Below are 15,056 nucleotides of genomic sequence, written 5' to 3'. Positions count from 1 at the left end.
ATACTCGTAATAATAAGTCCCACTTCTGGGTAGTAGTTCTCACGCGGGCCCTGTGCGGCTTGGACTTGATACACACTGAATTGCTACGCAGGTAGGTGCAGGTTTCGTCAAGATGTTTTCCTTCGTCGTAAAGCTCGTGGTAGGTAAATTATTAAGTGTAATTTCGCACTTGAATTTCAGAAAGATGTGGGCCGGGATTTGAACCCACGATCCTCTGCTTGAGAGGCCATAGGCCAAACCACTAGGCTACCACCACTTTTAAGACTGCGGTAAACTATAAAACAGTGTGCTTTCTGAACGCTGTACCTGCTTACAATTGTAAGGAAAAGCCTTAGGGTTTCTTACTATTTCCATCAATCAAACTGTCCGATTTTCTGTCAAAATAGCTCGCGGAGAAGTTCGAGTCTGACTTCATCGCTTCTCCCGGACAACGTCTACTGCTGACGGCGCTGCAGCAGTCCAACAAGTCGGACCTATTCTTCAGCGAGGCAGGCAAGCGGTTCTTCGTGGCGCTCTACGTCATCAACAAGATGTTTATCCCTATTGGGTAAGGGTTACAGCGTCATCATCAGCAGAAAGACCATCACTGCCGGATATAAAGCTTCTCCTAAAGACTGATCCTGAGCTACTCTGATTGAACTTCATACGACCTTCACCAAGTCATCAGTTTTTCTGGCAATTCTAGGGTTACAGAACAACTAATAGTACTAGTGTATAGAAGGTTTAGTTTGAGCCATTTTTAGGTCCTGCGAAAGTAATAAAAAATAAATAAATATCACGGGACAATTCACACCAATTGACCTAGTTCCAAAGTAAGCTTAGCAAAGCTTGTGTTATGGGTACTAAGCAACGGATAAATATAATTATATAGATATAGATACATACTAAAATACATATTAAACACCCAAGACCCGAGAACAAGCATTCGTATTTTTCATACAAATATCTGCCCCGACACGGGAATCGCACCCGGGACCTCAAGCTTCGTAGTCAGGTTCTCTAACCACTAGGCCATCTGGTCGTCTCAGTAATGGAGCTTGCTTCTTAGGTAACATGTGTTAAATGTACCATCAGCCAAATATGTGGTCTACCACCCTTAAGTTGCATGTCATTGAACAATAATGCCAATAGACGTGTCTGTCAATTTGAAAGTTCCACTTTAGCGACATATTCATTTGATATGAACTTGTTTAAAAATTGATAGACCACTTATTTGGCTGATGGTACACCTACTTATACATATATCAATATCACAATCTGACTCTGCCGTGATGACATTCCCTTACTCCAAAAGATACTTTATCTCTTTACAAGGCCGTCGATGACTCCCGACAATGACTTGGAGCGTCTGTCGTTCCTGCTTGTGATGATGATTGGCTGTCTGGTGGTCACAGGGGCGACCGTGGCCTCCCTTTCGTCTGTCATCAGCATATACATGCGGCCGGAGGAGAACTTCAGGACGCGGTACCGGCTCATCATTCAGGAGATGGTATGGATTACTTTGTGGCTGTTGGGCAAACGACGAGACTGGCAAATTCCCTTAATCATAGGTACATCTACTGTTATAACCGAGACAGTTTCTTCGTTGTTTATTATAAAGCCAGCTGTGCATTCCGCCTGATTTAATTAGTTTATAAAGCTACAGGAAATCCACAAGCCATTTTCCAGATGTGTAGTCAAGACAATTTAATTGATGTGTTGCATTTGAGGAATTAAGGTTTAGGGCGCAGACCCCTTTAACACCGACTAACAGCTATATCTCCTCAGACCAACTCCCGGATACCGCCAAGTCTTCGCGATAAAGTTGAGACATTCTACAAGATGTACTGGCACAAGCAGCGAGCTGTGTCTGAAACTAAGCTGCTACCGAGCTTCCCGCCCGTGCTGCCGAAAAGCGTACACATTGACATATACTTTGAAGCTACGCAGAGGGTATGTATTGCAGATTGCAGATAAGCCAAGGCATATAAGCTACGATTATTCTTCATCAATGGCGGCCTTTACGCGTTTTTCAAAGCGTATAAAAACTCCCTCTCGTGATTTGGCCTTTGAATCACTAAATGATGTCCAGGGTGCAAGCAAAGGCTGAATCACTACTTTTCCCCCGGACGAATACAGAAGTAATCTGGATAAGACATCATGACTCAAAACTGGCAGTCCCTATGGGTATGGTTCTTGCTCGGTAGTCGCAAAAATCGTTCCTTCTGCTTCTTCTCTTTAATGCCTAACATAATTGAAGTAAGATACTCAGTTCATAACTATCGTTGCTTTACGTTACAGAGCCGCATCCTCCGTGACTTGTCCTACGAGTACCTGTCAGAGCTGGCGCAGAAGATGGAGACTATTCATTATATCCCAGGCGATTCTATTATCAAGCGGAATTCTACCAAGGATTCCATTATATACATCGCTTATGGAGACATAGAGGTCAGAAAAGCATAGTGTTAGGGAATACTTAGATTGTGACACCTCCCACCGGAAATCATACCAAGGCTTTGTCTAAACTGAATTTTAAAAACTTCTTATTGTTGTATGTTCTTGGGCTGCTATCGCTATTGCAAATAAATAAATATTATGGTACAATTTAGACAAATCGACCCACTGGATGACCTGGCATTGGCATCACCTAGCTAAACCTACTAAGTTGCATGCTCGAGATCTATTTATAGGAGGTATTATTACTTCACCGTCGCTATGAGCACTAGGTAACTTGGTATTCATCCTAAGCTTAATTTGCCTTTTCAGATGCTAACAGCAGAAGACGACATCTCCCCGATGCTGCGTTTCACCCGCGGCACGATCCTCACCCCCTACGGCGTCTGCACCGCGGGGGGAGGCAGGGCGCACGTCGAGATCAGGGCTGCCACCTTTTGCACGGCGCACGTGCTACGAGCGGAGGACATGTGGCGCATAGCCCTGAAACATGGCCGGGACACCGGACAGAATTACATGTTGCTGTCTGAGTTACAAGTCAGAGTTCATTTTTCTTCAATGTGACGTTTAAAACGGGCTTTCAATTATTTTTTAGTTTTCGAATACTTCATTTTCACTTGTTTGACTGAGATTTTCAATACTTGTCATAATTTCACCAGTGATAGACTTAAAATCTCATTCACAAACTCTTGTTTAGCTTCATCCCAACCTATATACGTCCCACTGCTGGGCACAGGCCTCCTCTCAGAATGAGAGGGCTTGGGCCGTAGTTCCCACGCGGGTTCCCACCATTGAATTGCTTCGCAGGTTTGTGCAGGTTTCCTCACGATGTTTTCCTTCACCGTAAAGCTCGTGGTAAATTTCAAATGTAATTTCGGTCATGAACTCCGAAAAAGTCACAGGTGCGAGCCGGGGTTTGAACCCACGATCCTCTGCTTGAGAGGCCATAGGTCAAAACACTCGGCCACCACGGCCTTTTTTAGCTTATGTAAACTTAACATTCGTCCATCACTCTTTCATACGTGTACATGCGTTCACCAGTGCGTTTGCTCGACATCTAGACATTTGGCTAAGCTTTAGACAGGTTTGTAACTTTTTAAGTAGGAAAATTAAGAAATAATAAACAAGTACTGTACCTACTTAGATCTTCTTCTTCTTCCGGTGCCTTCTCCTATCGGAGGTCGGCGATCATTAGGGCTATCCTAACCTTAGAGACTGCCGCTCGAAAGAGGGATCTGGTACTCATTCCGAACCAGTCTCTAAGGTTTCTTAACCAGGAGGTACGTCTACGGCCAGGTGGTCTGCGGCCTTGTATCTTCCCCTGGATAATAAGCTGAAGCAGACCGTACTTGTTGTTATGCACTTACCTACTTAGATCAACATTGTTCATTTGTGCTAGTATAAGTACTTAATGCTCCTGCAATCCTATGAACTACCACTTCTGAAATGGGGACCAATTACTGATTATGGTAGACATTCTAAAATGAAATCTGATGTTTCTTTTTTCCAGCACCACATGAACAGAGTGAAAAGGCATTATGCTCTGGAAAGGAAACATGAGCCCACGATGTAAATCTTCTCTTTTAGTTTAATTTCAGTTTAGTTCGTACTTTTGGGGGATACCTAATAAATAGCAGTGGCGAAATGTCCATAAAACCCCATTCCCACCGGCTTGCCCAATATTGACAAAATACGACAACAGGAAGCAAATTATTTACGAAGGATGTGGGCGGTTTACTTCGGCTTTGCCACGGAAATATCTGACGCTACGCCACTGATAAGTAGTGAAAACCAAGCCGTGTGAATATAAATGAAAACTTGCAGATGTGTAATGCTTGTTAGCAAGTGGTAGAGTAAAAATTGCGAGTCCGGCACATGAGACATGATCGGGCAATAATGAGGAGGGTTGCCTCGTCAAATATAAGTGTGAATAATTGATTGGCTGAAAAGGACGCTATGATATGGAAAACGTCTTTCTAACTTTAAATGCACTGCAAAATATTTGCTCGGTTTATTGGATTGACTACGTAATCCTCGCTCAGCCTGTGGTTGTGATTTAATTTGATCGATAGATTGAACTTGTTAACAACAATCAACAGCCTAGGCTAGACAAATAATGAGCTTTTTGAATTGTTTTTGAATCAATATAATAAGTACAGTGTAACGTATTTTTTTCACAGATTCAAAAGCAGCATATTACATTTCAAGAGAAGCCTGATGGCGCTGAAAGAGACGACAGATGAAAACGGGGAGCTGCTACTCGCTCGCACTGACTACCTCTTGGAGGTCGCTGGGTGTTACAATATGAGGAATGTAGGTGTAGCAGCTGCTATCCATCCTACCCTAACTTTCATACTTTCTTTTTCCTGCTAATACACTGAGAAATTTGGTATGGAGATAGATTTTGGAAATCATCCCTTAAGGAGTGAAAGGGGGGTGGAAGTTTGCATGAAATGGGAACTCTGTCATTTTAGAAATCAGAAGTGTAGAATTTTGATAACAGCTTAAAAATTAAAATAAGCCCCAAAATAGGTGACTGAAATATGAACACTGATGTCGTAAGTTTTATAGTTACAGGACTGAAAATTAGTATATAGGATGCTGTAGTAACACTAAAATCATTAATTTAAGCAAATGTATTTAAAGGGTAGCTTTTACCACAGATTTTAATTCTGTGCAAACGAAGTCGAAGGCAAAAGCTAGTTTAATAAAAAATACTAACGGCCCGGGGCATAAAATACTAACTAAGTCTGTTACTGTCCTTATTGCTGACTATTTACCGGCTGCTGTCGCCGTTTGTTCTAGCGTGCTGACGCGTCATTGGCAGATGACGCTGACCCCATCTGTCTCCGACAGACGTTCCCTTGTATCCTGCAGCCATCATCTTCCCTGCTGACTGCTTGGAACTGGCTGGTAGCTTGCCTCATTGTCATCATTTGCTTCGTAAGTGTCACATTGAACTAGATCGATGATATACACGCTATAGAAATATTGACTTGGTTAAAGCCGCAGGCTCATGGTAGATCGACTCAGGCCGTTTCCAACCGGAGCAACCGGAGGTTTATAGGGAAGGCCCATGTCCCTATGTCCAACAGTGGACGTCATATTTAAGAGGATGGTTCAACACAAATAACGACGATTAACCACCAAGACTTCTATCTCAATGTGCCAAAAGTTTACAAGAGAGCTTTTTCGTTATATTTGAAGAAGTGCAAAATAAAATATTTGATCTGTAGTATCAGTTAAGAGGTCTGAGTAGTTAATATTCGAGGGTAAACTGTCTCTAAAGCTCGAGTAATATTCGTCTCTTGCCAGATTTTCACCTTTTGTGATTTTTTTCCGTAGGTATTGGTTTCAAAGATGGTATATACAATATTCAAAAATGGTTCTTATAGTTGGAAAGGCGAAATAAGAACAATCATAACGTGATAGCATGAAGGTAACACTTCTCATTTTTTTCTTTACTACACGTTTGTCTACCAGATTTACCCGTACTATCTGGTCTTCAAGAAGACTCTTCCGCTGGAGTTCCGTTTCTTCGACGGGATGATGACTGTCGTCTACGTCCTCGACGTCATCGCCTATCTCTCTACTGGGGCTAACGTCGAAGAAGGTTTGGACGTTTCTGATATCATTTTGTATAATATTCTGCTTCAGATATTAAGAGTACACATCAAGATGCAAGGAGTAAAATGAGCATTCGTTGATGAATCCTCTAAAAGTCACCTGGTATCGAAAATTTCAGTACTTACCTATTTATTCCTTCTCACTGGTTTAGTATACATTTAAGATTCACTTTGTCTACTTGCATTTTCTAAAGTATCAGTGATGACTTGCAAAACGATGAACTTAACATGCTTTGGTATTCGTATGATGATAAGATAAGTTAACCATCGCTAAAAAGCTATGGTAGCCGAATGGTTTGACCTATGCTTATGACCTGTCAAACAGGGTGTCGTTTGATGGATACCGGACTCGCCCCCGCGAGATTATCGGAATTGATCTGTGACCTTCACTTGCCCGAATTTCATTTGCCCGAATTTCACTTGCCATACCAACGTTTGCCATAAAATATATAGAACAGTACTGTTATCAGGATTTTTTTAAATGTCATCATATAGAATGCAGTAGGTTAGGTAAGGTTAGTTTAATATCAACTCTGAATAAATTACTTTATGGCAAATGAAAATTCTAGAAAATTACCTTTTGGCTGAAGAAGAACAACGCGAGACTCAACACGTGGGAATTGCTGATCAATTTCTGCTCAAGCCCAAACGGTCTGCGCTCAGCAGTGAGACTTGTATAAGCCAAGCAATAAGCATGAAAGGCATCACTGATGAGGATAATTATATTGTCAGGGGTCCCGATCACGTTCGTGCAGACGTCGTCGCAGCAGATTCGGAACTACTGGTTCGCTCTGGACGTGCTGGCCACTGTGCCCATCTTTGGGATAATCGCGGAGGGTAAATTCGTGGGGATCAACAAGATTCTTAGGTTACCCAAGGTAAGCTATCTATAAGTTGCAAAGATCGTATCGAAGATTATAGACCCTGTAGTATTAAGATTAGATTTAACTCAACAGGAGTATAGAATAGAGCCATACTCAAATCGACCTGATATAGAGTAAACTGTGTTTAAACAAGTATAAAACCAACTGCACACTTGTAAATAATTAAACCACCTATAACAGTTTTTACTTCTTGGGTAAGGAGTAAAAGGAGGATGGAGTTTGCGTGTTGACTCTTTCTCGCAAAAACTACTAGATAGATTTTAACACATAGAAACATTCGATTAAATACATTCAGATGATTGTTTCAGTCTAGTTCTATCTGGATCCTTAATCCTTGTTAGTCGTAAGCGTTAGCAACTGCCGCGATTCGACGATCACTATGCATCACAACACTCCAGCCACTCCAGGTTTTTCGTCTTCACAGTCACCACCACCACCCGCCATGAGTACCAACTGCTCAAGGAGAGTCAAGGCCTTTCAAGAGAAAGCCCCAATGTCATATTTTTACTTATTTCGTCCATCAGTTCTTCCAAATGATGAAGAGCCTGGAGGCGAAGTGCGTGTACCACAGCAACATCATCCGCTTCTTCTCGTACCTGCTGCTTCTGGTAATCGCGTGCTACCTGGTCGCCGCGGTGCAGCAGTGGTTCATGTGCTACCAGTTAGTTACCTTTAAGTTTTATTTTGTGGAGAGCTTTCTAATGAAGCGAAGTGGCATGTAGAATATGAATAATCTTAAGCAAGTGTAGTCTACGTCTCGGCTTGCTGCTCTACAGTGGCGTGGCGTCGTAGTTACTCCATTTTCGCCAAATTCTCTGGCTGTTTTTTTACCTGATATTTCTTGATAGCCGTATTTCAATGAAAGTTCCAACTACATTATTACAATGCTTTTAACTTGCCGTTTTCTTCTAAGATGGTACAGTCTTGACACAGTGGTCGTGGGCGTGGGATAAGGAACCTTCATGGCAACATTCTTGGCTAAATAGTGTGATGGTTTCCCTGTGTATTTCACACCGCAGAGCTGGACTCCAGAATTTGTGGTTGGCAGCAGAGAACGCTGCTGCCCACTTTCTCATCATGCCTCTTAGTCGTAATTTCAAGTCAATCCGGCCACAGGAATTTTCACACACACACAAAGGAATTCCTGTGGCCGGATTGACTTGAAATTTGGTTTCCGGATACTTGGATGACAATTAAAGTGTACAGTCGGCAAAAAACTTGCATTAAAATTGTTTTTCTTTTCATGAACTTACTTCATTTTTAGATTTGGCCATTGCTTGGTGACCAATTTCACGCAGCCGCCTTACTGGGCCAAGCTGCCTCTGGATGATGAGTCAGTCAGCAATCGGTTGACATTTGGTCTGTACTGGGCCACATCCATGATTACGTTTACGTGTAAGTATTGTATTGTATAACATTGTTGAAAAACCATTAATACTGCACACTGCTAGAGATAAAGTAGCGAATTGTTAATACCTTCTTCACATTCTCCGTTTCTTTTCTAGCGCATATGGAGACGTGGGGCGTTGAGAAGTTGACCAACGCGTTCTACACGATGCTGGTGCTGGAAGTTTCCATCATCCTACACATTTTTATCGAAGCCGTCTACTCTGCCACCATAATGGTCACCACCGCTTTCAGGTTAGTTCACGCACATTTTTATGAAATGCAGCGCTTGCTGAGATTTTTGACTATTACACCAGTGCTTCCGTCCGCCCAATCGCGGCCAATATCGACTTGATCTACTAGGGTCATTATATATAGGTATAAATAGAACTATGCTTGCACCTGGCTGACTGAATATAGATTAAAAACATTTGAATTAAGTTACAACAACAGAGCAAGGACAAATTGTTACAGATACAGAACAGAATAGGTATTTCTACAAAATTACTGGAATGCGTTCAAAAATAACCAATCATCAGTTTCTTAACTTTACCGTTATTTCCAGGGAGGACTATAGTGCATGTATTATAAACGTGCGTAACTTCCTCATCAGGAACAACGTCGACCCTCAGTTGCGGCAGAGGTTCATTACTTACCTGGAACTCTGCTGGTACACTGACAAGGTTATGATCACACTGGTGTTGTATAAGAATTATAATCTCTTTGGAATGAAATATTTTTTTGATGTAGTGGTGCCTGATTTTCTCGTAGATAACGATTAGAATTAACTCAACTTTATACGGTGGTCAAGCCGAGGCATTTAAAGATAGCAGTAGGACGGGGATGGTGACTAGTGACTAAGGAGAGATGAAGATGATTCGGTCTTTGTTGTTTTATGGTCACCGTATACGATATCTATAAATAGAAACGGAGAAAGGTTTACAATGCGAGGAATGTGTTTTTCATAAATCAATAGAAACCCTTCATTTACCTATCCTCGCACAGCATATCTAGTGAAACAGCTGAGAGTAAATTAAGCGTTTCTATTGGTCCGCGCACATCTCTAGTGCGATTGTGGTGGTGGTTAATATCGATGCGGCGCCTCTACTCCACAGGCCTACTCGATGACCGTGAAGCAAAGCTCCGTATTCTACGACCTGCCCCCGCACGTATATCAAGATATACTGGCCCGACAGCGCAGCAAATACATCCTGTGTATTCCATTTATGAAGGTACGTCTTCTTAACGAAACAAATAAATATTTTGACGGGATACTTTATCAACTTGTATACCGCGCGCGCGGGAGCAGTCCATTTGTTCAGGATAAGATACTTCTTAAGAATTAATCCAGAGGCGGTATGGTCTAACTGGCGTTCGCGTACGCATTACCATTTCTTCCTACCCTTGTCCTCATCCTACACAGTGACTGAAAAATGTGGCGAATACGATTGTATTTTTAAGTTTGTTTGACAATATGCCTGTGAAATTCGGCACTGCGGTGTGGAAACCAAGGGTAAACCACTATACGCTTTTCCCTAGAAAGTCGTCAAAAAAGGTTCACTACTGATCCTTAATCAATGAGCACAATCACTCTGTCAAGAGTGTAGCGATAAGATCAAGCGTAGGATGAGGTGTGTCACGTCTTAGTTTTGGACTTTACACTTTTCTCTTGCAGAGGTTCATGTTATAATGTTCTGTTCCCAGCTGCTGCGTAAAGAGGACCTTAAAAACATATCCTCTAACGCACGCATGTTCTACACGTCACCCAATGAGATCCTTCTTAACACCGGGGATATCAGCACAGAGATGTATGTCATCAAACAGGGCATGTGTCAGGTGAGGAGAAACTACAGAGAAATAATAAGAGTTATAGAAATGTTATTGTGTGTGTGTGGTGTGGAGATTTTCATTAGGTAACTTTGGGAGTAAGAGAAACGTGAGTCAGGTCTGTGAAGCTTGTCATGCTTCTCATCACTGAAGTCATGTAAAAAAACAAAGGTAACCCGATGGGAATCGAGTTGATCGAATCGATGTTATCGTTATCAGGTTTTTGCATCTCCTGGTATTTTTCTCTCGAATCTTATTTTGCAGATTCTTAATCCTGATACTAAAGAAGTAGTCGGATCCCTGTTGGCTAAAAACCATTTTGGAGTTCTCGAATGTTTGTTGCGTAAGTAATTAGATTTATTTAGGTAGGCTTTGATTTTTACTGCGCCTTCTACCAACGATATTGTTTGGTTTTTAGGACTGCCAGCATTTTATACCGTTCGAGCGTGCACTCACGTGCAAGTTTTCTCGATACCAAGGAAACATCTTGTAAATGCCGTGGAGATACCACAGATTAAGGATGCTATAGAATTTGCGAAGGAGCAACAGGTACCTAGTCTCCAAACTTGGAGTGAAACCTTAAAAAGGTCTTTGATTGTTAACGTTATCCGAAGAATGTTCCTGAACACTGATTTGTCACAGTCCGGAGAAATTCCGGGAAATCTGTTGTTGTTCCTTGTCAGCATGATGAAGGGAACCTCTCTACAAAATTTCTGCTTTGTAGATCCAAAGGTTTGGGATGAGCGTTATTGAGAGTTTTATAGTTTGGTTTTAATTTCAAGTTCTACATTAGTCATTCATTAATCATGGATGATAGTTTATAAGTTTTAAAATTTTAAAGCATAGGTAAGAACTTGTCCACTGGTTTTTTTTAAAGATGGGTAGACTGAAAAACAAACACTTATCAGTGCTGACCAGTATACCTCTCCATGCAATCGGGTAAAAACAGTCACTTTGTTAGAATGCTGACCATTGTGACCATTTATTTTCACTCCTAAGTATATTTTGCTGGATCTTTTTTGAAATTACGAGCAGTTCACCTTAGTTCAACAAAGCATTGTATTCACAGGAGTACCACCGTCTCTTAACACGCCGAGAGCCTTTCATGTTCTACCAACCCCCTCCTCCCGTCCCCACCAAAGAAACATTTAAACTGCCACGGAAACATGAAAAAGATCTCGCTTTCCTTCAGCCCTTCAAGAAACTTGGGTTCTTTTCAGTGTTGAGGTACGTAAGCTTGGTCAATAGTGACCATTTGTTTTAAAAACAGCAAATATTACATTTAGAACTTAGAAATAGGAAACACTCTTCGATTTGTTTCAACAATAGTTACGCTCCAGCTTAAAGACCTTATTTATCTTATAAATACATACCTACCACGACCACCATAACTACATTCATGATTTTCCTTTTCACTAGACTCTGTGGGCAATTGCGCAGGCTTCTGCGACATTTGGAGCCCCTAAGTTGTACAATCGCTAGAATTTAAAAAAATCTAGCACTCACTTTTATTGGACCTTTATCATTTAACATTTTCTTGCCAGGTACACCTTCCCTCGCTACACCTTTCGTCCCGACAGCGTGTTTCTGACCCGCTACGAGCTGTTTCGCGCACTATGTGCCTTTGCATCCGCCATGCTCTTCCCGAGTTATTCCTACATGGTGCTGCAATTTCCGAGCCTTCGCTGGATCACGGTGCTGCTGGATATGCTCGCCCTAGCGGATACGTGAGTAGCGGATACTGATAGAGATATTGAATACTAAGATGATACGCAATGAAAGCAGAGCCGACCCTAAGATGGAGTAAAGAGAGTACTACCGCGTTGTGTGAAGTTGCACTGAGTCATTAACTTTATTTCAGCACATTAGGGTTAGTGTGACTGAACAGCGCTGTTTTTCAAGATTCTTCGATTGTGGCTCAGAAATGAATGTTTCCATACATTGATCTATGTCCAAAATGTAGGATGTCAAAGATGTTACTTCATCTTCAACAAAAAGTACCGATGCGATTGCAGGGGCATTCTGTTACTTAACAAATTGGCTGAAGTATTTCGAAATCATATTAGTATACCATGCATGTATATAATAGTTAACTGTTCCCTAGATCCCAAGGTTTTGTTACGTACCTATTATTCGTAGGGTAGTCTTATTAAAGTGCATTGGGTCGATTCCAGGGTAGGCAGTAGGTAGTGTGCATCGCAGCAGCACGCCACCAGCACTAGCACTGCCTACCTTCAATGCACGCCATTGTAACGTAGGCAGTAGGCATACCAAATTTTTTCATCTGGTCTTGTATCAGTTTAGTGACTAATTCCCTCAGATTCTTCCGCATGCTGATAGGCTATTTTGATGAGAACGGCATCCTGGTGTACCACCCGGCCAGCACGGCTGCGCATTACTTGCGAGGCGCTTACCTCGTCGACATCTTCAGCTGTCTGCCGCTGGAGTCCCTGGAGACTGACAGGAGGTATCGTTATGGTAAGCTTTTTTCGTATAGCATAGCAGACGAAACGAGCTTATGTGGGTCAAACACGATGGGCAGCATTCTCCCACGGACACTTGAAACTTTGTAAGAGTTACTAGTGCATGGCCATCTTTTTAGAAATAAAAAATATACCATTTTCTTGAAGGCTCCTATATCGAAGATATTTATTCTAAAACATTGCCGAGGGAAGTTTGTTCATCCGCAACAAGGCGTATTTTTGTGAGGTTATGCTCACCCTTATGGAAGACCACAAAGGTGAGCATAACCATAAAAAATCACAGTTCCCTTATGTCATTATAGGCGCTATGGTCTTGACTTTGGTCAGTACCAAAAATAATTAAAGGTGCCTGATGCGTCTACTGGCTATTCCAAGATGGGGCTCCTCTCAGCGATACCATGCAATACAGGCTCGACTCCAAATGCCATAAAGGCTTTCTGCTCGTATGTGTCCATTTAGATTCCGATAAGGCGCTAGGCAAATGCGAATCATTTTCCTACCAATTCCAGGTGAATTCTACCAGGTGACGATGACGAAGCAGGTGCTGATGATGAACCGGCTCCTGCAGCTGTACCGGCTGCCGGGCGCATTGGTCGTGCTCACCGGACACATAGAGCGCCAGGATTTTAGGCTGGTGTAAGTGGGGGAAGACTGTGGGAAGTAGCTTAGCTTTTTACTCGTTATTTACTTTACACTTTATTTCTGTTCGTTGTTATTAGGCTACAAGCTCTACCCATGTTCCTCATGAGCCTGAACGTGCTGACAAGCCTGCTGGTGTTCTGTTCCGTGAGGATCTACCACTCCAGGGACGAAGTTCGCTGGGCCATCGTGCCCAGCGAGGACAAAGGGGGATCCTGGATAGACCTGTTCCGGAACTCCTGTCAGTATTTAGTCAACCTATAAATCACCTTACTGGTTATCACAATGAGAGTTTCTTGACAGATGAAATAGCGCTAGATGGCGCTAATGTCGAGAGGTCCGTTTGAGATTACAGTCTTGCTTGCGATTGGCTCACTTAATTATTTACATTTACACGCGTAAGAGCGTTTTCAGCTTTTTTTTATTATCTGTTTCGATATCGGATTATATTTCATACATTTTACTTGCCCCGATATCGTATCGGCGTCCGATACCGATATCGGATTGGACAATCTAAAACGGATCTCACGATACTAGCGCCACTAGCATGTCACAGAAACTTTCATTACTCGATACGGTCGTATCACTAGGCTACCCCATTTTCTTTCAAGTGGAACAATCTATGGTGTATTTGAAAAAAATCCGTGGTGACCTATTTAATGTGATCTATGGTCTTTCAAACAAGCAAGCAAGTATTGGGATGAAGCCTGGCTCAAGGCACCTGCTGACAAGAGACAGAAACGACACTAAGGCGGTTCTGCACCAACAGCAGTGCTTGCACTGTTGTGTTTCGGCGTGGAGAGTAAGACAGCCGGTGAAATTACTGGCACTTGAGGTATCCCTTCTTAGGCCTCTAGGTTGGCAACGCATCTGCAATCCCCCTGGTGTTGCAGGTGTCTATGGGCGGTGGTGATCTCTTATCATCAGGAGACCCACATGCTCGTTTGCCATACAGTTGAATAAAAAACAAAAAAAGATCCGCAGACTTCTCTTGTCAGGTCTGTGGGCGAACATGTCGCTCTCGCATCGGTCTAGTCAGCCACCAAAGACGTTGTGAATAGGTAACACGCCAAAATTCATCTGGAACAGACGCGTAGACCTGATGATGTTCTCTCAAACAGATAGGTAATGGTGGGCTCAAATCGTATTTCGCACTCGAGTTTTTGGCCATGTACCTGCATGCGAAACAAATAATGCTGTGTGTATAATTCCCAATCCACATTGTGCCTGCAGGAGGAAGATGTGAGATTATGATGAGGTGATAACTCCTTGATTGTGCCCATAATGACTTCTTTCCCCAGTCCGCTTCAACCTGACCTCGTCCCCGTGGAACCTGCACCTGTCCTGCTCATTCTGGATCGTGTACGAGTCCACCACCACCGGCTACAACAACTTCAGCCCCAGCAACCTCGAGCTTATGAATGTGCTGATCCTCGCCATGGTATTAGGTGAGGCTAAGTACTTATAGCGAGGAGGGCTTTCAGGCAGATGTCTCGTGAGATATCTTTAGTACCGCGATGCCAATTTGAAATATGTTTCACGTCTCACTCCTAGGATTGGCTTATTTAAAACCAATCCAAAACGCAATTCAAAATTAAATGTCCTCGTTGGACTTCAGTTATTTGACTGCAAAGTGCCTCCTCATGTTGTTTGCTTTGGTAGGAAAAGGTGATAATGTGAATTAAGTACATCCTATGGTAAATAGTTGTAGTTCAACTTTAATATGAGCTACCCGAATATTTTTCTTAGGATGGGTGAGGCTCTGAAGTGTTTCAACC

General features: G+C 42.4%; 1 protein-coding gene across 1 annotated transcript in view; it reads left to right on the top strand.

Annotated features, from left to right (window-relative positions):
• The window catches only part of LOC141426335 (uncharacterized), a 40,613-nt gene that overhangs the window by 8,525 nt on the left and 17,032 nt on the right, over positions 1 to 15,056 (top strand). The window contains exons 5-28 of the mRNA XM_074085184.1: positions 387 to 547; positions 1,315 to 1,489; positions 1,768 to 1,932; positions 2,281 to 2,427; positions 2,746 to 2,970; positions 3,944 to 4,002; positions 4,614 to 4,746; positions 5,239 to 5,376; positions 5,917 to 6,046; positions 6,792 to 6,937; positions 7,468 to 7,604; positions 8,208 to 8,338; positions 8,449 to 8,584; positions 8,895 to 9,012; positions 9,445 to 9,561; positions 10,034 to 10,165; positions 10,421 to 10,499; positions 10,575 to 10,705; positions 11,226 to 11,383; positions 11,701 to 11,883; positions 12,477 to 12,634; positions 13,149 to 13,275; positions 13,359 to 13,519; positions 14,580 to 14,726. Of these exons, the coding sequence (XP_073941285.1) occupies positions 387 to 547; positions 1,315 to 1,489; positions 1,768 to 1,932; positions 2,281 to 2,427; positions 2,746 to 2,970; positions 3,944 to 4,002; positions 4,614 to 4,746; positions 5,239 to 5,376; positions 5,917 to 6,046; positions 6,792 to 6,937; positions 7,468 to 7,604; positions 8,208 to 8,338; positions 8,449 to 8,584; positions 8,895 to 9,012; positions 9,445 to 9,561; positions 10,034 to 10,165; positions 10,421 to 10,499; positions 10,575 to 10,705; positions 11,226 to 11,383; positions 11,701 to 11,883; positions 12,477 to 12,634; positions 13,149 to 13,275; positions 13,359 to 13,519; positions 14,580 to 14,726 (3,394 nt within the window). The remainder of the gene's footprint in view (positions 1 to 386; positions 548 to 1,314; positions 1,490 to 1,767; positions 1,933 to 2,280; positions 2,428 to 2,745; positions 2,971 to 3,943; positions 4,003 to 4,613; positions 4,747 to 5,238; positions 5,377 to 5,916; positions 6,047 to 6,791; positions 6,938 to 7,467; positions 7,605 to 8,207; positions 8,339 to 8,448; positions 8,585 to 8,894; positions 9,013 to 9,444; positions 9,562 to 10,033; positions 10,166 to 10,420; positions 10,500 to 10,574; positions 10,706 to 11,225; positions 11,384 to 11,700; positions 11,884 to 12,476; positions 12,635 to 13,148; positions 13,276 to 13,358; positions 13,520 to 14,579; positions 14,727 to 15,056) is intronic.

Source organism: Choristoneura fumiferana, chromosome 3 (genome assembly GCF_025370935.1).
Source record: "Choristoneura fumiferana chromosome 3, NRCan_CFum_1, whole genome shotgun sequence".
NCBI lineage: Eukaryota > Metazoa > Arthropoda > Insecta > Lepidoptera > Tortricidae > Choristoneura > Choristoneura fumiferana.
The sequence above is the reverse complement of the archived record's forward strand: the minus strand, read 5'-3'. Positions and strand labels throughout refer to the sequence as shown.